This window comes from Lycium ferocissimum, chromosome 5 (genome assembly GCF_029784015.1).
Source record: "Lycium ferocissimum isolate CSIRO_LF1 chromosome 5, AGI_CSIRO_Lferr_CH_V1, whole genome shotgun sequence".
NCBI lineage: Eukaryota > Viridiplantae > Streptophyta > Magnoliopsida > Solanales > Solanaceae > Lycium > Lycium ferocissimum.
The window spans coordinates 58,137,786-58,160,337 of NC_081346.1; the positions used below are offsets into that span (position 1 = coordinate 58,137,786).

The following is a 22,552-nucleotide window of genomic DNA, read 5'->3' on the forward strand; positions in this document are numbered from 1 at the left end:
CCACCAAATTTCATTTTAAAAGAAAAAAAATCACCACCACCATCTTTAACCCACATCCACAACCACCATTATTTCTAGCAAAACCATTTCTTCCACCACCATTATTAGTAAACCCATTTCTACCATAACTTTATTTTTGAAAGAAAATCAAAATACCCACATCCACAACCATCACCATTTCTAGCAAACCCATTTCTTCCACCACCATTATTAGCAAACCCATTTCTTCCGTAACTTTATTTTTGAAAGAAAATCAAAATCAAAATCAAAATCAAAATCAAAATCAAGAAACCAAAAAATGGTGAAACATATTCTACTCACAAGCCTAAAAGATAACTAAAACATAATCGGAAGGTTCAGAAGCTAATATTCCTCTTCGTTGGAATTAGCTAATGATGTGCTTAATTCTAAAGTCAAAAACGTTCATGAAATTTTTTATAATTTCCATTCAATGAATTATTATCTTTTATGTACTTCTAAGTAAGCTTGGAATAACAACTTCACTAAAGAAATTGCACGGATGCTCTTCACTAAAGAAAAAAATTTCGTGGTGGTGGTGGTGGTGGTGGATGACAGTGTGGGGAAGAGACCGGGGGGGGGGGGTTTAGAAAAAAAGAGAAAAAGGGTTGGGGGCTGTGGCGGGGGCGGGGCTGTGGAGGATAACGGGGGCGGCCGTGGTGGGGGGAGGCTATGGAGTGGGAAGAAGATGTTGGGTGGAGTGGTGGAATGGGAGGGGGATTGTGAAGAAGATGGTGATGGTTTTTATTTTTATTTTTATTTTATTTTTTAATTGTATAATGTTTATTTTATTTTTTAATTTATAATAATATATATATATATATGAGCGGCTCACTTTTTTTTGTTTTTCACTCTCTTAATTATTATTTTTTTAATTTTTTTTTGCCACGTCAGCATTTGGGTGGAAAACAATTGAAACGTAAGTTGTTAAAGGGGGTAAATAAATAAGTTAAGTTTATAAAGTGAGTTTTCGTGCAAGTTCGTGGAGTTAAAACATGTCTTTTCCCTAATTTATAAGCCAATCCAAACGGGCTCCTAGTGTTGACTAAAAGAAATTGATGTTTAAATGGGCAAAAGTTGTGAAGAAGGGCTTGTTTTAGTTTGTGATTACTGTTATATTGAAATTTAAAATATGAATATGACATATGACTCTTGAGATGTTCTGTGTTGTGTTGAAGGTTTTGGAGTGTTGTTTTTCTAGATTTTGCTGCTGCTTCATTGGTCTTTTTAGCTTTTGTTCAAAGTTCTTGGTATGTGAAGGATAACCACCCTGGTTGGAAAACTGTTGGAACCAAAATGGATTGATTCTCTTTTTGTTTGCTATAGATAATTGAAATTATGTTTGAAAATGGCATGGGATGTTTCTTTCTTTTGAAAAGATTTAAGAATCTTTAGGAAGCAACTAGCTAAAAAATGACTTTCCTTGGGTCTCTTTTGAGTATTTCTATGAATCTTTTGTTGGTTTTAAGACCAAGGTTGGGAATTTGATGTATCTTGATCTTGAAGTATTCTTTCCAAGGTTGGGAATTTGATGTATCTTGATCTTGAAGTATTCTTTAAAGGTTGAGTAAGCTTGAAACAAATGATTTAAAACTTGGAATTATATCCTGTTGTGATTCTGTGTAGCCTTGTCTCTTTTGAATTGATCTAAACCTCTACTTGTCATGTTCATGTTGAACCCATCTTCATAATCTGAGGTTGTTGTTTTCAATATTTGTCATATGAACTTGAAAAAATGATTTTCAAACTCTTTTAAAACTGGTATGTTGAAGATTTTTCCTAAAAGCTGTTTTGTTTGGACTATGGGTGTTGATATGAGAACTTTGCTAGTTCTGAGAATCTCTAAAGTGTATTTTGACCCCTTTGTTCTTAGCTCTGTGACTTTAAAAGATTTAGAAAAGAAATTTATTGTCTTGTGGCTACTATTTATTTGACTTGTACAGTGAATTGCCCTTTTGAATCCTACTAGTTATTTGAAATCTAAAAATGACTTCTTTGAACTTGCCTAGTTGGATTATGAGACTGATAAGTTGGATACTTGTTTAAAATAAGGGCCCAAAGACCTGTGACTTGTCTTGTTAGTTTTTTTTTTTTTTTTTTTTTTTTTTTAGAGAATCTAGAAGTCTGAACATTGTATGATTGTTGATCCGGCTCTTCCTGGAACTTGTTAAGAGGAATAAGGAATAAGAGGTGCGAGAAGTTTGTTTTCTTGACTTTCTTGTGATTTGCATTTGATAGTTGTATTGCTCACAGTTTGCTTGGTTCTCTTTGCCTAACATTATCACCTAATAGACTAAGTATAGGGACTCTAAACTAGGACTAAAGTTATTTTAAAGGACTAAGTGTGACACTTGCTTTTGAAACATACCTCCCTCTTGTTATTCTCTTGTGAAATCTGAGGTTGCCTCACATGTGTTCTTATCCCCCTCCCCCCCTATTTTCTTGAACTATGTCTGATATTTTCAAAGACCTAGGACAACACTATGCACCTATGGTGAATCTTCACGACTTTCACTTGTATATGTGGTTCTTTTTGTGTAAATTCGGGGAAATAGAACCGGTAATATAGTCCCGAGACCTGTTGATAGCTTATTATACTTGTTATGTGCTAGGGTGATTTTAGAGACTTGAAATGGTTAGGAGTTGATCATCATAAACCTTGACTAAAACTTCGAATGCTTGCTGAACTTGCAAACCTGTTTACCTAGTGTTTGAACTTGCTTAAGGTTACAACTAGTTTAAAATGGCTCAAAACTTTGTTGTTGATTCCTGTCTTGGTTACTCGTGTGTTCAATAACGAATCGCTGATCCCCGCATTGGTATTTGGACCTTTCTGTTTAAATTCTGGAATTGAAACTAAGTTAAAACTATCATGTTAAGGCTCTGCAATGTTTCCTATAAGACTAGACATGTGTCAAAGTGGTCTTAAGTGATTATTTGTGACTTTTGCAACTTAAGAAAGAATTAAAACTAGAAATTGAGAGGCTGAAAAAATAGTACAAATCTATGATATGGCCCAAACCTGCTTAAAGTTAACATTGGTTTAGGAGAAGCCACTTTAGACTTGCTACTTGATTCTATGACCCTTTATTTTGGCATGAATGAAACTAAAAAATGATATTTTCCATTAGTTAACTTAAGAATGATCTAGAAGATGGATTCCTGCAAACCATTTGACATTGCATACTTTGATTAAGAATGGCCTAGTCACTTGTTTGTTTGCCTGTTTGCCTTGTCTTGTCATTTTTGAACTTTGTTAGGCATAGGAAGTTAAAAATGATCTTTCCTAAACCTGCCTAATGAATTTGAGACTGTCTAGGGGGGGAATTAGTTAAAACATGAAAATTGTGAAATTTGTAGTCTATTTTGACCCAAAAAGAGTTCAAGTGGCCTAGATTTTGTGTGCATTGCCTGGCTTCATTTCTGGGAACCAGTGTAGGATCTATGCATTTTCTTGTTTGTTTCTTTGACTTAGTGTGACATGATCTTCCTTTATCCTTTCTCTGCATTGTTGTTGTTTGCCTCTCCTATCACCATAAATCCTCTATGGTTTCTATGTTCCTACTGTTGTGGCTTCTGTGTTACTTGCAACTTCCTAATACTTTACCCTACTTGGTTTATAACTTGACACCTCTCTAGACCTCTGTTTGCATCCTGGGATCAGTGTTGAGAACTTAGATTGAATCCAAATGAAATATAGTAGCTTCTTTGAGTGTTGTGGACCACTAATTAGTCTTTTAATCTTCAGAGACCCCCTTATGCTTTTAAAACCCATTAGAAGTCCAAAATTTGGGTTAAAAAATGAAATTTCTGGGGGTCCTATTCTAGTTTTGATTTCTAGGAATTGAAATGATTAAGTGGGATGTATATCAAGCATATTTGGAGGGTATGCCAATAAGGTTTTGCTCTCCATTGAATGTATTCTTGATGTATATCGAGTGTATATCACAACTTTTGACACTTAGAAAAAATTTGAGGAAAATGGGGGTAGTATACCAGTGGTATATCATGTATACCACCCTTTTGACACTTGGGAAAATTTTTAAGAGGAAAATGGCTTGGGCTTGGGCCAGTTATCCGGGTTTCCATGCTGGACTTAGTATTACTAAGATTTTAGGTCTATTTTTACTTGGGCCGTCTGATTATCTACTGCTGTCAGTTTTAATAAATGGGCTTGGCCCAATGATGTTGTAATTCATTTTTGGCTATGTAATAATTATTGTAAAATTTACTTTGCATGACTTACATTATTACCTATTTATGGAACATAACTAAACTTTACAATAATTATATTTAGTAGCTAAAATATAACATATTTACTTCCTATAGCTACCACTTTTTTACCACTCATCTGATAACTTCCCACACCCCTAAATTTAAGCCAAAAAAATTTCCCTCTCTCCTATCCCCCTAAATACACGCCATTATGCCCAATATCCCTTAATTTCCTCCAATTTCAAATCAGGTTTACAATAGTTCAACTTCCTTGTTTATCTCTAATTAACTACTCATTAATTTCACTCATAATTCAAATCTAATTCCCAAAAAAGGTAAGATTCTATACTGATTTTTATGTTTTCACCGTGTATTTAACCTATATTTTTGATTTTTTTTTGTTTTTTTCGTTTGAATCAGCAATGCAACTCTAAATAATTAATTATCACTGTTTGTTCTTGGTTGTTTTTTCTTAGATTCAAGTGAAATGGCTAAGAAAGCTTCTACTCCGATGAAGACTAGAGGTATAGAACCCGAATTTTCAATTCCTAATTTTTCTTTGGGAATTTCTCAACATGAAACTGCCATTGCATGCTCTTATGCTGAGAATCGTTCAAAAAAAAAAATTAACGATCCTAGGCGTTCTACTGATTATGTTGATTCGAAGAGTAAACAACAAGAAAAAGTGAAAAAGGTTTCTCAAATGGAGAAACAAAAGAAGAGAAAGGTTGGTAACAATGTTGCTAATGTTAAGGGCAAAAAAATTGCTAAAACCAAACATAATGTCGATGAGGATGATGATGGAGAGGTATATTTATGTTGTATTTTCAGTATATTTAGTTCGTTTGTATCTTTTAGTTCAGTTATTACAGATCTGTGACTATTTTTTGTGCATTTTAAGTATATTTTGTATTGTTATTTTTTTCACATGTTTCTTCAGTTAATTCGTGTTTATTGTTCTTCACCATAACTGTAATTTTTAAGATTTTTAAGTATATTTGTGTATATTTTGTTGATAGTTATTACAGATCTGTAATTTACATATTTAGTCAATATATGTCATTATATTTTCAGTATATTCATATATATTTATTGTTGAATTACATTATATTTTTTCATTGTCAATCACTATTTTGTTGTATATTTGTATATATTTTTGGTTGATCCCTTTTTTACCTGATTGTGTTCACTCGTTTTTTGTCAATCATATGTGTTTTTTGGCATGTTGTTTCGGTATCTAAATTTTTGGTTACCAAGCACCCTTTCGTGGCACCATCTATGTGTAGATACACGAATGTTAATGTAATGCAAGATATTAGAGGCAAACTAACGTGACGCACGTAAGGATATGTTCGAGAATACTTGTTTTGGTAAATATCTCATAATGCAGCAATTGGATGTACAAGCACATATTTTTCGGTGCTTTATGGTCAAAGAACTTAGGGGCAGCACATATAGGTGCTTTACGATTGAAATAAATGGTAAAGGTTTCGGCCTTAGAGAATTTGCACCGATCACTGGGTTAGATTGTGTCTCTGATGAAAACGATTTTGTTTATGATAACTCACAACCGAATAGGCTTATGGTTGAATATTTTGGTAGAAATAATGAGAACCAACTGCCAGTTAAAAGACACGAGCTTATTGAGTGTTTCAACAAGACAGTTTGGGATGATAAAGGGGAGGACGCAGTCAAGATGGCAATATTGTATTTCATAAATACGTGGGTACATTGTGGTGAGCCAAACTCAACAAACATACCAAGGATCCATTTTGATGTTGTAGAGGACGGGAGATATAATGAGTATCCTTGGGGTAAAGAGTCGTTTAGAGAGTTGGTTGTAAGCATCGGGCAGAAATATGCTGGTTTTAAGAGATATTATAGGATTCATGGGTTGCCACTTGCTATGCAAGTCTGGTTGTATGAATGTTGCTCAAAAGTCCCGTCCACCATTGCAGTTAAGACGGGGAATTTAGTTCCTAGAATTTTGAACTGGCGGACTACGGAAGAAAAACCAGAATTCAAGAGATTGATGGATGGCATGTTCAGAGACGACAAAAACCCGGTAAACCAGATTTTTAACAAACTGAACAGTTATATTTGTTTGTGTCCTTTACCATTTAACTGTTTTCATATGTTTGTTTTTCATAGTATATTTTGATTATATTTTGACTATATTTATTAAGTAATGCATTTGTGATCAATATATTTTGACTATATTTTCCTCATATTTTAGTATGTTCCCAATGTAGATATATATGGTAATGTAGTTTCTATATTTTGTTGTTCACAGTCTTGTAGATTTGAGGAAGTTGTGCCAACACCCGATGAGTTGGAGACTCTTAATTTGCCTCCTGTTGCACATGATATACCAGACGTCAAACATGGAGTTGATGGTGTACATGGTACTGATTTGGTAGACGATGATTACGATGATTTTAGTACCACACCACCGCATCTGTCCAGTGGCAAACAGCAACAAAGGAGTGCCAATTCTGATTCCCCGCGATGCAAGAAATGGACACAGTTTCCCGTTTCTGTTTCTCCTTCTAGGAAACAACCATCACGGAAGGAATCTCGGATAAAAGGGACAAGGAAACCAGATGCACCTACAGGACCCGGAACAAATGAGTTTAAACTGATAAGGGAAGAGATTCAGATTTTCAAGAAAGAAGTAGGCGTTTTGTTTTCAATATGTTTTTGATACTTCATATTGCTTGTGTCAAGTAATTAACAATTCTAATTCTATTTTTGTGTTTCAAAACTGTAGGTGTTTGACTACATGGATAACAACTTCAAAAAGTTGTTAGATGCAATAAAGGGCAATCAAACACCAGATAAGGTAAAAATCAAAACTAAAAGTTATGTTCAATAAATACATTATAGGCATTAACAAGCCGGTTTCCTTTTTTATTAATAAGATTTTTTTTTTGAAGCTCGCTGATAGTAAAGCCCCGTCACATCAACATGATGTTGGCATACAACACTCACATGAGAAAAGCCAACGTCATCGTTCTGATAAAGGGACACCAACTGTCAACGACGTAGTCGAAGACAACATGGTAAAAATGGAAATTATTAACTTATTAAGTTATTTTGATATATGTATTAGAAGACTTTATATTATTTTTTTGAAAAATTTTAAAGGTCGGAGACACAATGTTGCAAGCTGACTTACATACTGATGGTGGGATTTTTCGAGGCAATCAAAGTGGCGGTGCGGAAGAAAGGTTTCAACCGAAGAGAATCAAGGTGGTGGTGCAACTTCCACGCAGAGGAGTCATCCAGTGGTACTCATTTTTTCTTTCACTTTGCTATATTTGCAGTATATTTTCAAAGTAAAAATCTTGCAATTATTTGTGTTTAGTATTACCTATAGTGTATTTACATACATATTTTCACCTAGTCATTTTTTAGTGTGTCCCATTTGCTGTATCTATTTGTGCTATATTTGTTATGATTGTGTTTATATATAATAGTAGTGCTATATTTGTTTTGGATTGATATTTTAATAGTTGTTTTTCATATATATTTTGGCTATATTTTAATTGTATTTTGATTATTATGTTCAATATTACTTATTCTGGTTTTTGTTGACTATATTTCAGATATATTTTTCATATATTTTGACTATATTTAGATGAAACTTTTAACTTTTATAGCAGTGCTATATATGTGTATATGTGTATTTGTTTTACTGATGCCTGTAAATTTATTTGAACCATGTTTTTATTGTTTTAGGTTGAGGCAGTTGGGTTGCCAATTAATGATCCGGTTTCTGTTGTTGATGTGGATAAAGAAACGGGAGTTAAAAGTGATGCACAAACAGATGGAGTGCCCATAACACCAATCCATTTAAAATTTGATGTAAGTACTGAAATGTGGCTTTTAAGTGCCAATCACATATCGTTTTGATAAGCAATAATTGACAAACACCAATCGTTTTTTGTTTGTTTTTTATTTCAGGAATCTCAGCAATCTGGTGATATGGAGAATGCTAATGCTGAATTTACCGCATCAGAGGAAATGATAGCGGACTTGCTAGTCAACTGTCCTTTAGCATCTGTTATTCCTCTCGGTCCTCCTCCAGTACCACGCGATGATCAAGCCGATTTGTCAAGTTTAAGGACCCCTCAGAATCCGGACGATAACCCGGTAACGATCTCTCAGTGGATGATTCCTGATTCTCAGATACCAATCCAACTTGGAGTACAACCAACAACTGGACAAAGTTCAACTAATGAAACTGAACAACAAGTTGGAGTACAACCGATCGTTGGCCACAGTTCAAGTGATGAAACTGGACAACAAGTTCCTGTACAACCAAATGCGGGTCAAAGCTCAAGTGATGAGACTGCACAGCTTTCAAACCCTGAAAAACAAATCATTGTCCATCCAGGGGCTGCCCGAGAAAGGAAACCAAGCAAATACAACTTGTCCCCTTACTATCCCAATTTCAGCTCAGCGGGTTCTTCTGCCAAAAATATCAGTCCTTGCATTTATCAGAAAAAACACCCATTTGTTGAGCACCCTATCAATGCCCCGTTAGATACTTCGTTTCTTCAAGAATATCAAAAGTGGCTTGAGAAGGATCTGTTGAAATCGCATGACAAAAAGTAATTATTTTCACAACTTATTTTTTTAGTTTTCCAGAAATCAATTCTTAATAAACTTAACGTATGTTCTTTCCATTGTTGATATACAGGAAACCCAAGGAAAATCATTACAGAAAGAACAAGGAAGGACTGGATCCTGCTGATGCCGAACTTCGGTTACATTTAGGCGTTACAGCCGTATCCGACAAAAACTGGTTCTACTTGTTATCTATGGATGGGCAAATTTGGACTGATGAGGTTTGATGTCTTTCTTCTTGTTATCTAAGTTTTTTATGTTTTATAATAGAATTACAGTGTGATGTATCTAGAGTATATTTTTACTATATTTGACATATATATAGATCACAATTCTGTACTTACATTATTACTGGATTGTATTTTAAAAATATTTCATCATTATATTTGCACTATATTTAATATAGAGACATTAATTTATTAGTTGAGTATAGTACTTATTAAGTACAGAATTGTATTTTTGCTATATTTAACAGATATATTTCACTATATTTAATATATATATACAACAATATTTTTATTGAAGATAGTATTGATTATAGTCACTGAATTGATGTTTTTACAGCATATTGATGTTATTTTCTACTACCTACGCAAGAAGGGGAAGTATCACAATAACAACAATTATAGATTTACCACTGTCAGCTGTATTTTTCACACTTTAGTTGCTGAAATTTACACATCTTGGGAAAACCCCGATTCATCCACATATGTCGCCAGTAAGGAAGATGAACTGTGTGAGTACATTAACGGGCACAGGCTGTTGGCTAATGTACCATGGTATACTGTTGACAACGTACTAATTCCTGTCAATGTAAAAGAGGAAAATCACTGGATTTTGGTTGTGATATCATTCACTGACAGGTGTGCTCTCATCCTTTGAAAAAATCATTCATTTTTCTACAAAATTTATATGTTTGTTGTTATCGTATTTTTTCTTTTTACAAACAGGTGCATCTACGTATACAACTCATACCGAGCATACGCAGGCATGATGATCGTCGTTAGAGCCGGAATGAAAATGTTGGCTACTCTTGTGACACACAGTCTACAAATGACTAATTTCTATGAGAAGAAGGCGGATATAGATTTTGCCACACATCCTTCTTACAGAAACAGAGAACAGACCGACAACTTTGACATTGTGAATGTAGACAATCTCCCGCAACAAGCTCCCGCTAGCATGTAAGAATTTCTTCCAACAAAAAACACAATAAATACATCTATTTTTTCTTGGGTTTTGATCAGTAAATTTTTTGATCATTTTTTCAGGGATTGTGGTGTGTATGTGGCAGCCTTTGCTGAATACTTGAGCTCAAGTGAAGTCATCCCAACCGAATTCGATGCAAAGTTACTCCGTATGAGATACGGTGCCCTTTTATGCGACTATGCATGGGATAAGTCAAACAACAATGCATCAAGTGATAACGAGCAGCCTCCAAGACCAATTAGACCGGCAGTTGATTACGATGCAGTTGATAAAGAGGATCTTGATTAGGCCACCAAGTCTTTTGTGTTTTTGATTTTCATGTTGAACAATAGCATAGTTGGTTGCGACTTTTGTTGCTGTTTTTTCATTTTGGACATATCGTTTCATGTGCAGTAATGTTTTTTAGGATGATTAATGTTGAACACCACCTTATGGTTTTTATATGGTTGTTTCTTTCAAGTATGTTATTTTTTCAATGTATAAATTCCATTTTCATTTTCTGTAAAATGTATTCCTTAAACAAAGTAGTATATTTAACCATTTAAATACAGTCAAAATATACAAAAAATATAACTTAGATATATTCCATAAGTCCACTTTTAATGTACAGTGTGTTACAAAAGTTAAAATTTCATCTAAATACACTCCAAATATATGTAAAATATATATGAAATATAGTTAACAATAAACCAAAATAAGTAGTATCTAACAGATCAGTCAAAATGCAACTAAAATATAGCCAAAATATATACGAAATACAACTATTAAAACATAAATCCAAAACAAAAGGTCAAATCAGTTTATATAGAGTAGACTTTTCAAATCTTATTAAACCACCAATATAACATAACATCGAAAAACATCGGATGTTCAACCATGTGAAATACAACCATACTAGAATAATATGAATTCAAGATGAATTCATTTTTTATTTTTAACAAAATTTAAAGTAGAATTGTCTTAACAAATAAAATCAAAATGGACTTATTTATTCTTCTTATTGAGCGGCGGATTATCACACGAACGCCTGTTATGACCAAGACGTCCACATTTACCGCAAGCATTCCTGCGTTTATCAATCATCAACTCCTGTAATGGCTTATCCCTCTTCTTTTTTGGCCTCCCAGGGGGTCTCTTATAGATTGGTGGCATAACAACTTCATCTGATATGCTTTTAGGAACATTCCACTTGGTCTCATCGGGAAGAGGATCAACCGGCACATCATATGTGTTCACAACTGTTTCTGGCTTGAATAATTCCGAACAATATGCATCAGCAGTCAAATTTTTATTTTTCAATACTGCCCATGCATGAGAACACGGTATCTCGTCCAGTTGGAACATCCTACAGCTGCAAGTTTTCTTCTTCAAATCGATTATGAAACGCCTCGGTCCATCATTCACTGTGTAAACATATTCAGTTGACGCTTCAACCTGAGAACCATTTAAACAATAAACAAGCATTAACCTGAGCAGTTTTACCATATTGGGAATATAGATAAATATAGATTAGATATAGTAAAATATAGATTAAAATTTTGTGTTGCAAAACAAACATACCCTCATTCGTATTGATTTGTACTCGTTGATCGACAACATCTCTTGATATCGCCTCATCAGTGTTGTGAATGTGTAGGTACCATTTTTTCTATTTGTGCAATTCCATCTACCAAACATCTTCCTCACTTCTTCAAGGAAATCAAAAATATGTAACTCTCTTGCAGCAACTAGTTTTCCATTAATACATTCGGTTATATTCGAAGTCATTGTCCATCCTCTGTTAACAGGTGAATAAAGCCTAGACCATTTATCCCTTCCAGCATCTTCTAGGTATCGTTTTACCCGAATATCAACATTCCCAATCTTCTCCATCAATTTATCGAACTCATCCTGGGTGTATGCCTTCGCCAGTGAATAAAATATAGGACTCAACACCTCACTGTTTGTTGTGTATTGCTTTGTCACATTTTTCCACAAATGCCATATACAAGCCAAATGAGGAACAGTAGGATACACCTTAGAAACTGCGTGTATTATGCTTTCATGTTTGTCGGACACGACACACATATTTTGCCTAACACCATAAGCTTGCTTGAACAGTTCAAAGAACCACGTCCAGGACTTATTATTCTCAGAATCTATCACACCATACGCTAGTGGTAGGATATTACCTACAAAAATCAGTATATATTTATAATATATTCAACATATATTTTAACTGAATTTGATCTCACACTGTGTTTTTAGCAACATTATTTATAAAACAACAGTATATATTTACAATATATCCACCACATATTTACAATGTATTTCAGCATATATTATTCACAAGTTAACACCAGCAATATATCCAGAGTATGTTTTTAGCAGCTTTATTTGCAAATCAATAGCATATTGTTGTATTTATAAAAAAACATTCATAGAATAGAATTACACATACCTGCTCCATCCAAAGTACTTGCCGACACAAATGTACCATTATACGTTGATTTAAGGTGTGCACCATCCACTACAACTATTGGTCTACAACACTCGAATCCCTTTATGAATGCTTTGAGTGCTACAAACAAATACATAAACTCATTTTCTGGTGATTTATGCATTTTAACAAGCGATCCAGGATACGTTTTATCAAGGATGTATATATATGCCGGCAACTTCTTGTATGAATCAGCTGGATCACCTCTGAAATCTTTTATAGCCTTCTCTCTAGCTCTCCATGCCATCATATAAGAAACATCTACGCCGAATTCATTTTTGACATCGTCTATTATATCCCCAGGGGTGACCTTCCTTTTATGGTTAGTTATTTTCGCCTTGACAACCGCTTCTCCAATAAACCAACTTGTTGCTTGTCTTTGTGAATACACCTTGTCCTTCAACGGACATGTATGTTCGTCATCGAAAGATCTAACCCTGAACATTTCAGAATCCCCAATTCTCAACGCTCTGAACTTCCATTTACATTCCGGCGACCAACATACCAGAGTATAGCTACAGAATACAATGCAAATAGTACATATTGAATCAATCAAATACAATTGAAATATACAAAAAATATATCAGAAATACATTGCATCAAACATTTTTTAATAAACAGTGTGCTAAACAAGTTAAAAAATCATCTCAATATAGTACAAATATAACAAAAATACATTTGCAATATAGTTACCAGAATACATTTAGAAAATCATACCTTATAGCATTCGATCTCTCTGTTTTGAAATTGAATCTTTCACGAATTGCATATTTCGTCATCACAATTTTCAAAGTTTCCTTATCCTGGTAAATTTGATCGACAAAAACTCCTTTCTATTCCGTGTTCGAAATTACCAAATTGTTATCATTCTCAAACAAAACAACAGCCTTTCCTGTAGAATCACAAACATCCATACCATCCCGATTCTCGCTATATCCAATTTGCAGCACATCATCTCTAATAATACGATTACCAATTGCATCATCCTCAATATCAAAATCATGAATACTAACGCACATTGGATACATCCCAAAAACTTTGTTTTCTCTCTTAAGCTCAACGTACACACGAACTCCCATATCGTTGTGTATTTCCATTGGTTGAAAATCGCCTTCAACAGTATATTTTATTGAAATAGTTTTTCTGACAGTATCCACGCCTAATTGACTTGTAATCGTAGAAACTAACTCATCGTAATTGCAATTATCAGTGAATACAACAGCATCAATTTTGTAATTCACAAAACAGTTCTGATCGTTCCAAAAACCAGAATGACGGATCAACGCAGTTACGCTTGTCATTATCCTGTTGTTTTCGAATACAACAATGTGTTATATTCAATTTAGCTGAAACAATAATATTTTGAATCTATGAATCTGAGTTTTCGTATATTCAAAATTTTCAGAAAAAGCGAAAAAATAAAAAAGTTGCAGTGAAAACGTTGTTACCTCAATTATGAACTCAACTTGAATTCGATATTTCAACAGATGAATTCAAATATATATTCGTCATTTAAAACGAGCTCTGTTCACCGGTTTGATATTGTTATTTTTCAAAGTTTTTTGATGAACTAGTTTTTGAACCTTTTTTTTTTTTTTGTTAAAAATATGAATGTACTTTTTGAATTCATTTTTTTTTTTTGAATTTGTTAGTTGTTTGAATGCGATATGAGATCGTATATGGAATGGGAGGATATTTGCGTGAATCGTGGAACATTAAACTCGATTTTAATTTAAATTGGAATAGATTTTGTTTCCATAAATATAGCACTTTCAGTTTTCTCAGCGTGTGTATTTCCGTTATATTTATACTATATTTAAGTCAACGAGTCTACTAGCTAAATATAGAGTCCTCCAGCTACGAATTATAAATGTAGAACATGTAGTTATAGGTTGTTAGAAGGAGCTTAGATCGAGTCAACTTTTCTCTTGGAGCAAAATGGAACATACGTTGGATTTAAGGCGAACCCGATTGCATAAAAACTTTTCCTTTGGGCTTGGCTAGCCCAAACTCTTTATCTCCACTAATTGTGTACTTTAAATATTTATTTGCGTAATTATTGTGTCAATTGGAGCCCTTATGAGATTGTCGTATTTTAAAGTTGCCAAAAAATGAATTTGCTACAAATTTAAGAGTAATTTTGAGGCATTAATGGGGCTGATTTGGATAGAAGGACTAAAACTGCCGATATTTGTGAAATTAAGGACCAAATTGAACATTTATGAAACCTGTAGACTTTGACATATGGACTGATTTGGACTAATATTCAGAACTTGTGGGACTAATCGTGATTATTTAGACTTAGACTAAAAAATAAAACTTGGCTAAAACTTGACAAAAATAGAATAAAATGGACTATATATGTAGAATACGATTAATATACAGACTATTATTGTATACCTAAAATTATTTTCCTAAAAACTATTTTCTATACTTTAAAAAAAAATTCAAAACTATTTTGGGTGGACTTACGTAGAGTCCTACTTAAGTTAAAAGCCTTCGAGTATTAGCCTAAGAGTTCTAGTCCAACACCCCAAATGCCCAATTTTAGATAAAATTTTACCACTTTCGTTTCTTGAAACATGATATATCTCGCATGAATGACCAATTTTTTTTTTTCGTTGTCAAAATATAAGCCAAAACAATTTTTCACTATAAACAATTCATATCTACAAAGGCATACTATTAGAACCCATAGGTCAACAGTATAATGGATCCTTAATACCGGAGTGCCTAACACCTTTCCCCGAGGATCACCTGAACCATTACCCATACTTTGGTTCGATTAGGATTCTTTTAAAATTTAACCGTTTTGAATGAACCCTTTTCGAACTGGTTTTTCCTAATTTCCTAAAAATTAGGTGGCGACTCTAAAATAAAGTCCATTTAGAGTACCATCCACGTAGAAGTATATTTTTTCCCTTTTCCAGTACGATTGACAACCGTACTTTCCCGGGACACTTTTCTTTTTAAATGAGGCAAGTGTAAATACGAATCGGAAAAAATAGAACCGCTACAAACCCAAGTGTCCTTCCTTAGACAACCAATTCATTTTATCTTACTCAATGTGACTCAATCTTGAATGCCATGTAAAAGCAACAACATCTTTGTTACTCGAAGAGCATGTCAAAATGTGTTAGTCCACATAATAGTTATAAGCGAAAGAATTACAATTTACGCTAAGAAAACATCATAAATGTGTCCAGAACCATAGAAAACATTCTCTAGAGTAATTTTCACAACATTATTGCTGAGGAGAAATCTAATACAAGAAGAACAAACATTGACAGTTGCAGCACTGCAATTTTAATCTTTCTTCTTGTAATGCCACTTTTCCTTGTTGGAATTAGTAGGTCTCTTTCCTTGGAGGATCCATCTTCGGTCTCCTTGACCCTTTTTTCAAGTCTCTTGCGCTTGATGCCTGGAAGTTTTAATACCACTTGATTTGCCACATAAGCATTAGATATTGGTTTAGCAGCACCAAGCCGCTCATCTTCAAGCTCCACATGATGGACAACAATAATAATTGTTTTGATGTCATCATTATGGGTCAAGTTAACCTTTTAAAGATTCTCAAATATTGGGAAGAGACTGGATCATTGTCTACCCTTACTGCTCATCCAATAGAACATGGCCAACACTTTTAAGTTGAACAATCATTCCAAACATCACTCTTTGATGTTTCTTGACACGGTGAGCAATTCACTTCTTCTACATGTCAAACTTGATTCTCAACTGTCTCAGGCGAGTAAAAATTGTACTGCCATATATATCGTATAAGTGTGCCTACATGACATGAGCAGTAAAATATATTTCACATCATAGATGAGATCATTAATAACTGAACTTACAATAATTCCACATGTAGTGGACTCTTTCTTCTTCTACGCATTGTAAGTATCAAGATCTCTCCTACATTAGGTAGTGTTACCTTCCTTTGGCTGATACATCACGAGGTTTATACTCTTTAAAGCATCTTGCGTTTTCAGTACAAACCATATCTTACGGCTCCATGTATCATGATTTCGTCGTTCGACTTGTCACCCTTATTCAGATCACCAATCATACTTCTTGAAGCCATAGTCTTTTATGAGACACAATCATGGAAGTAAGACCCATCAATTATGCATGTGATATAGATACTCAAGCAAATCAATTCCCATAATGACTTCACATTTAGTGTAGAATCGAAAGGTTATTTAATTTCCAATCATCTAATATCCAAATGATTAATGAAAAATGGGAATCATTTCTTAGTATGTATCAAGTTACATTTGCAATTAGAATCACACAGATTCTTTAAGTCTCATCCTCTTACATACTCTGTTATACATAACAAATGAGCAAAAAATATAACAGAAGAGACAAACAACACATATTCATTAAAAAAAGTTTACAACTCTTTAAGCCAAAGTCTTAGCTAATTTGTCCATTGGAGAAGGTTGATAAAAACAAGGCGTAGGACATCTCTTTACTCTTCAAGACTTATTAAATCTAGCCTCTATGTCCTTTTTCTCCTCCCACTTGGCTTCAAGTGCCAGAATATATACACAAAGGGACTAATAGACCATACTCAGGATAAATATTATCCAATATTTCGCCCCAATACTCTAGGAGAGAATTCCTCGATATGACCAAAGCAACCCAAAATTCAATCAATGAATAATGAGTTATCAATTCTGCTAATTTCGCCCCAAATAGGCAAATACAATATAGTAGCAGAAAGGTCTATTTTTACTTTATAAATTTCCTCATATTTTCTTCTCCCTTAGTTGACAATTGAATCTGATTTTTACCATTATTTTCATATCCGTAATAGTGCGAAAAGAAGGCCCGGCTGCAAGTTGTTCAAGAATAGTGGCGTTGAGTTTCTCGATCCTTCCCTATGACAATCTCTCTCATCTCTAAAGGTCCTTCATATTGTCGTCGAAACATTAGACCTGATGATCTCAGAATCATATCCATCAAACCTGATAATAGTCCTGTGTCGGCGTACTCTTCTACGTTGTCCCTAACTCAGCTCTCAGTGTCGTTTTCACTTGGCGAACTTCGAGCTCATCCTCCTCCAGTTATTTTTATTAACAGGAACAAGGAAACAACTAAAATGGTCACAACCATTCAATGTGACAACATATATCACAATAACTCGTAGAAGAGAAATTTAGTAAAGAGTCATATTCTTATTCATTTTATAAATTCTTGACCCTTTCAGAATCGGACCACTCAAGTATCAGTAAAAAGAAATGACTAAGACTTAGCTATCCTTTTACTTCAAGAGACAATTTATAAGGATATGTACATTCAATATGCATATTAGGAGTTATGATCTCTTTCCCAGTAGTACTTGACTACATATATAATTCCACATATATCATAAAGTTATGCAACCAAAATATTAGTGTTATTTTGAGAAAGAATATATTCTCGAGACAGTACACCGTCATAGCTTTAGACCAAAGTTACCGCAAAACAAACGACAGTCAATTAGAAAAGTATTACAATGGTCTATACAGCTTTCAGCATAGGAAAGAAACCACATGGTTTTCCTTGTCAAAAATTCTTTTTTTTTAATCAATTTTTTTTTATTCTCCGGTACTTTGCAATGACATACTCCGGGTTCACATCTCAGGAATTAATGACCACACTCATATGTCAAAGCACTACAACATCCATGGATCCCATTCTTCTTTTATTTTTATGAATCCATGTAGAAGTTAAAAACCGCATTAATAAATTCAGACAACAGTCCACAAATTCAGTCAACTATACAAGTTACATGACTATTCCAGTGAATGGAAAAAAATGACGGTGGGTTATTTACATAACAGAACTCCACTGGCAAGTCAAAATAAATTATGGTATCTTCTTTCAGGGAAAATCTAGACTCACAACTTGAAATTCTCAAATCCCAAAAGAAAAATCGGTGGCGCACCAGAAAAAATTTCCAGTGCCTACAATGATTTTAAAACTCTACGGGCATCCCTACTAATAGATTTAAGGGATATTTAAATCACTGCTACATGAGCAGCAATTTGATCGGTAAATTTTAAAAAATTTATGAAGCCCAAAGTTTTGACGGCAAGAGATTTCAAATCCATAGGGCAATGATTCAGAAAACAATAAACGAACAGTTCTGATATCACGACAGTATTCTTCAACGATGTATTCCAAAACAACAAAACACACAGCGATGGCTCTGATACCAATGTAATAATAAATCGCGGGTTAGAACAACGAATTGTGTACCTTTATAACGCAGCGGAAGAGAACTCACCACCGAAAAAAGTTACACCAAGTCGAACTTCGATTCACTAGGAAACGAAGTTAGTTTTCACGAACTAAATGCCTTTCGAATGCGTGTTAACATATAGCTGGCGATTTTTGTTTATAATGGATATTATTTTGACAAAAAATGGAGATGGAACCCATCCAAATCTTCAGCAAAGTTTTCTTCTTGAAAGAAGAAGAAGAACTGTGATTGAGAGAGTTGGTTTTCTTTTATCTTAAGAAGAGTGTTCAAGAGATTAGCGACCGGGCGATTTGCCCATCTCTTAAATTAATCACGTTTTGCAGTAACAACAACACACAAGCTGATAGCTTGCCAATGTAATAATAAATCGGGTTAAAACAACGAATTGTGTACCTTTATGAAGAGAGAGTTATGGAATAACTTCTACCCTTATCCTTTTCAAACGAGGTTGGTTTTCTTTTTCGGCCCATATGGAGCGAACCGTGACCCAGTTTAAACGTCCAACAAAAACTCCATAAGACTATACTATAAGAGATTCATGTTGATCAAGGATTTCTTTGTATAAATGTACATATGAATTGATGGAAATTTAAATGCTAAACCTTGAGGGGAAAGACAGATATATATACACAACACAAGTCCAAATAATAATATTATTATTATTATTATTATTATTATTATTATTATTATTATTATTATTATTATTTTTACTACTACTACTACTACTATTTTTATTTTATTTTAGTGAAGGTACTATTCAAGCGTTCTGACAATAGTGCTTCTAGCCAATTACATCCGTTTAGAAAACTTCGAACTTTTGCCCGCCTCCCCCCAAACTGTAGTTGCAAGTTTCCCTGCAAAAAGCTCTCCACGCCTACTCTTAGAAAGAACACTATTTTTCTTTAGTTAGGTAGTTCTCCCGACCGTAAGACCCCATGGTCTGGGTCAATGAACTAGTCTCGCCCCCTAACCTAAGAGTTCTAATAATTGGGCCTTATGACATGAATATGTCTTGAAAACAGTCCTCTAGATGCCTTATAACCGTCCTTTTTGCCGATTCCCGCTTATGCGTACTTAACAAAACGAGAAACGTACCTATTATTTTAATTGCCAATCAAATACCAAACAGAGGAGAAGCTATGGACCCATGTTTCTACAACTTGTTACCTGTTCCGGAAAAAAAAAGTTTATTAATTTCAATATTACTACACTTTGGGCAAGTTAGACATTTGGCCATTCGGCTAAAAATAATTACATTCGCTAGCCAATTATGTAAAATATACACAATTATGTATATAAAAAAGTATATTTTATGTATATCATAATTTAATATACAAGAAATATATATTTGCTAGCTATTATTCAGGTGAGCGGCTATTTGTGTCAATTTTTCTTCTAATTAGAAGCTGCAAATTTTTAAATTTGCAACATTAAAAGAATCATAGAACTTGCCGTATGTATATGCATACAAGATCACAATCAAGAAACAATGGTACCGTGGACAAAGCAAGTAAATTGAGTATTGTACTTTTATAATAAGTGTAAGCTGTATGTTCTTCTCAAACAATTCGACAAGGAAGTCGTATTAATCAAGATTAAAAACAAGACAAACCTACATTAAAAGGACTATACAAATGCAACTTGGCTACTCTCTCCTTAATGTTTCAAAGTAGTGTTACATGACTCGTTGTGCCAAGCATGACAGACAAAAGGGATAAATTGCAATGGAACATTGACTTAACTTTAGGGGCCAATTATTAGAGACAAAGCTCAATTGTCAACGTTTTCAACTGGGCATGCCTTAATTGGCATCTGCAATCTGGAGTAGTAAACAAAGGATCTCTTTTTTTTTTTTTTTTTTGTTAGATGTGAGACAGTGTAAAAGATTTCTACGTCATTGTTTTAGTTTAACTAGTCAAACAGTGTAATTCTTCGTATAAATTAAATCTGCTATATGAAGAATTAGCTGTTGTATCAGCTTAATGTGATAGTTCAAAAAAATCTATATATATATTGTAAAATCAAGCTCAGAATAACAATATAAAGATGAAAACAATAGAAACAATATATGATAGTTGTCTACTTAAAAAAGAAAAATATTAATATGAGATGTGTTATTTAAAATGCAGCAGCACTTGTACGCATCAAGACAAAAAGTTATAATAAGTTGCCCTATCACAATTGGTTCAGGGTCAGGAACCAAATAATTTTCATCTAGAAATTTGAACGTGCGGTACTGCTCCACCACAACGCACAAAGATGCATGGGTCCCCAACATGTTAGATTTTCTAACATTAGAGGGAGAGATAAGCAACAACAACAACAACAACATATTCAGTGTAATCTCATAAGTGTGGTCTGAAGAGGGTAGCATGTACGCAGACATTACTTGTTACGACCCAACTGGAAGGCCATAACGGGCACCCGGCGTTAACCTACCGAGCACCACAACCCGTACATGCATCTCATATCCATACCTGAGTGGGCCATCATGCTAACTCATAAATATCATAAACTGTATGGGACACAAGCCCAAAAGATAATATACATACATCATCAAGCTGATCCAAGTACACATGCCGACAAGGTTATCAAAATGATGATACAATAAAACATAGACCGAGAAGACCATAGGAGATCTAACTGTGCATATCTGTCTGTGAGCCTCTACTGGAGTACATGACATATTATGGCCAGGACAGGGCCCCGCCATACCCATGCAAATGCATATGCAACCATGCTGACTCACAGAGCAACTCCGGAGCAAGTGGAGTGCCACGACACTGCCTACTGAGCTGGTATCCTACTGAGAGATCCGTCAACCTGTATCTCAAGACCTGCGGGCATGAAACGCAGCGCCCCTAGCAAAGGGACGTCAGTACGAATAATGTACCGAGTATGTAAGGCGGAAATGTAACATAATAGACATATACTGTAAAGAAGAAGGATAAGAATCAACCTGGCACTTCTAAGCTACCGATGTAAATCTAGCATACTTATATATATACCACTTCTAATTCTTGCAAGCTCCACTATGTCTATATACCCTACCATGGCCCTGGTTAGCTTATTATCATAACATTATCCGAACATATGTTGCGACGTGCAACCCGATCCAAATATGAATGCATTTGTTGCGGAACGTGCAACCCGATCCAAATATGAATGCATGTGTTGAGGAACGTACAACCCGATCCAAATATGAATGCATGTGTTGCGGAACGCGTAACCTGATCCAAATATGAATGCATGTGTTGCGGAACATGCAACCCGATCCAAATATGAATGCATGAGTTGTGGAACGTACAACCCGATCTAAATATGAATGCATGTGTTGTGGAACATGCAACCCGATCCAAATATGAATGCATGTGTTGCTCTCTATACTCTCGTGTGCTTAACTACATCTATGTACAATACTGTGTCTTTGACCTACTTATCATCCTGGTGCTATCTGCCAAACTGATCATTGGTAACTGCCTAATAGGCCGTAGCTCAGTGGTATTAACCACCCAACCATCTGCAGCATGGTGGTAAATATAATCCACATCATAACCAGACCTCTATGAGTAATCTTTATGCACTTCTCATGGTCATCACTTATCCGTTAACACCTATATCATCACATAAGACTTATAAGCACATTTATAGGCCATTAAGACTTCTTCCCGATTAACTAAACCTTAGTCAATTCTTGGCTGCATCATAAGCCTATCTTCTAGCATAAAGTACCTCATCAGGGATCTTCT

The 22,552-nt window shown here is 34.5% G+C and overlaps 3 protein-coding genes across 3 annotated transcripts; 2 read left to right on the top strand and 1 right to left on the bottom strand.

Annotated features, from left to right (window-relative positions):
- Positions 1-5,756: 5,756 nt before the first annotated feature.
- LOC132056946 (uncharacterized) lies at positions 5,757-7,426 on the top strand. Its single transcript, XM_059449356.1, has 4 exons — positions 5,757-6,298; positions 6,527-6,907; positions 7,004-7,075; positions 7,170-7,426. Exons 1-4 carry the CDS (start codon positions 5,816-5,818, stop codon positions 7,404-7,406), a joined length of 1,173 nt encoding a protein of 390 aa, XP_059305339.1. The 5' UTR covers positions 5,757-5,815; the 3' UTR covers positions 7,407-7,426.
- Positions 7,427-9,870: 2,444 nt separating this feature from the next.
- On the top strand, positions 9,871-10,549 carry LOC132056947 (uncharacterized). The gene is made up of 2 exons (XM_059449357.1): positions 9,871-10,049; positions 10,137-10,549. The coding sequence occupies exons 1-2, from the start codon at positions 9,880-9,882 to the stop codon at positions 10,360-10,362; spliced, it is 396 nt and encodes a 131-aa protein (XP_059305340.1). The 5' UTR covers positions 9,871-9,879; the 3' UTR covers positions 10,363-10,549.
- Positions 10,550-11,058: 509 nt separating this feature from the next.
- On the bottom strand, positions 11,059-13,921 carry LOC132057856 (uncharacterized). The gene is made up of 4 exons (XM_059450445.1): positions 13,271-13,921; positions 12,515-13,068; positions 11,635-12,245; positions 11,059-11,508 (listed from the first exon to the last, which is right to left on the bottom strand). Exons 1-4 carry the CDS (start codon positions 13,330-13,332, stop codon positions 11,059-11,061), a joined length of 1,677 nt encoding a protein of 558 aa, XP_059306428.1. The 5' UTR covers positions 13,333-13,921.
- Positions 13,922-22,552: the final 8,631 nt, after the last annotated feature.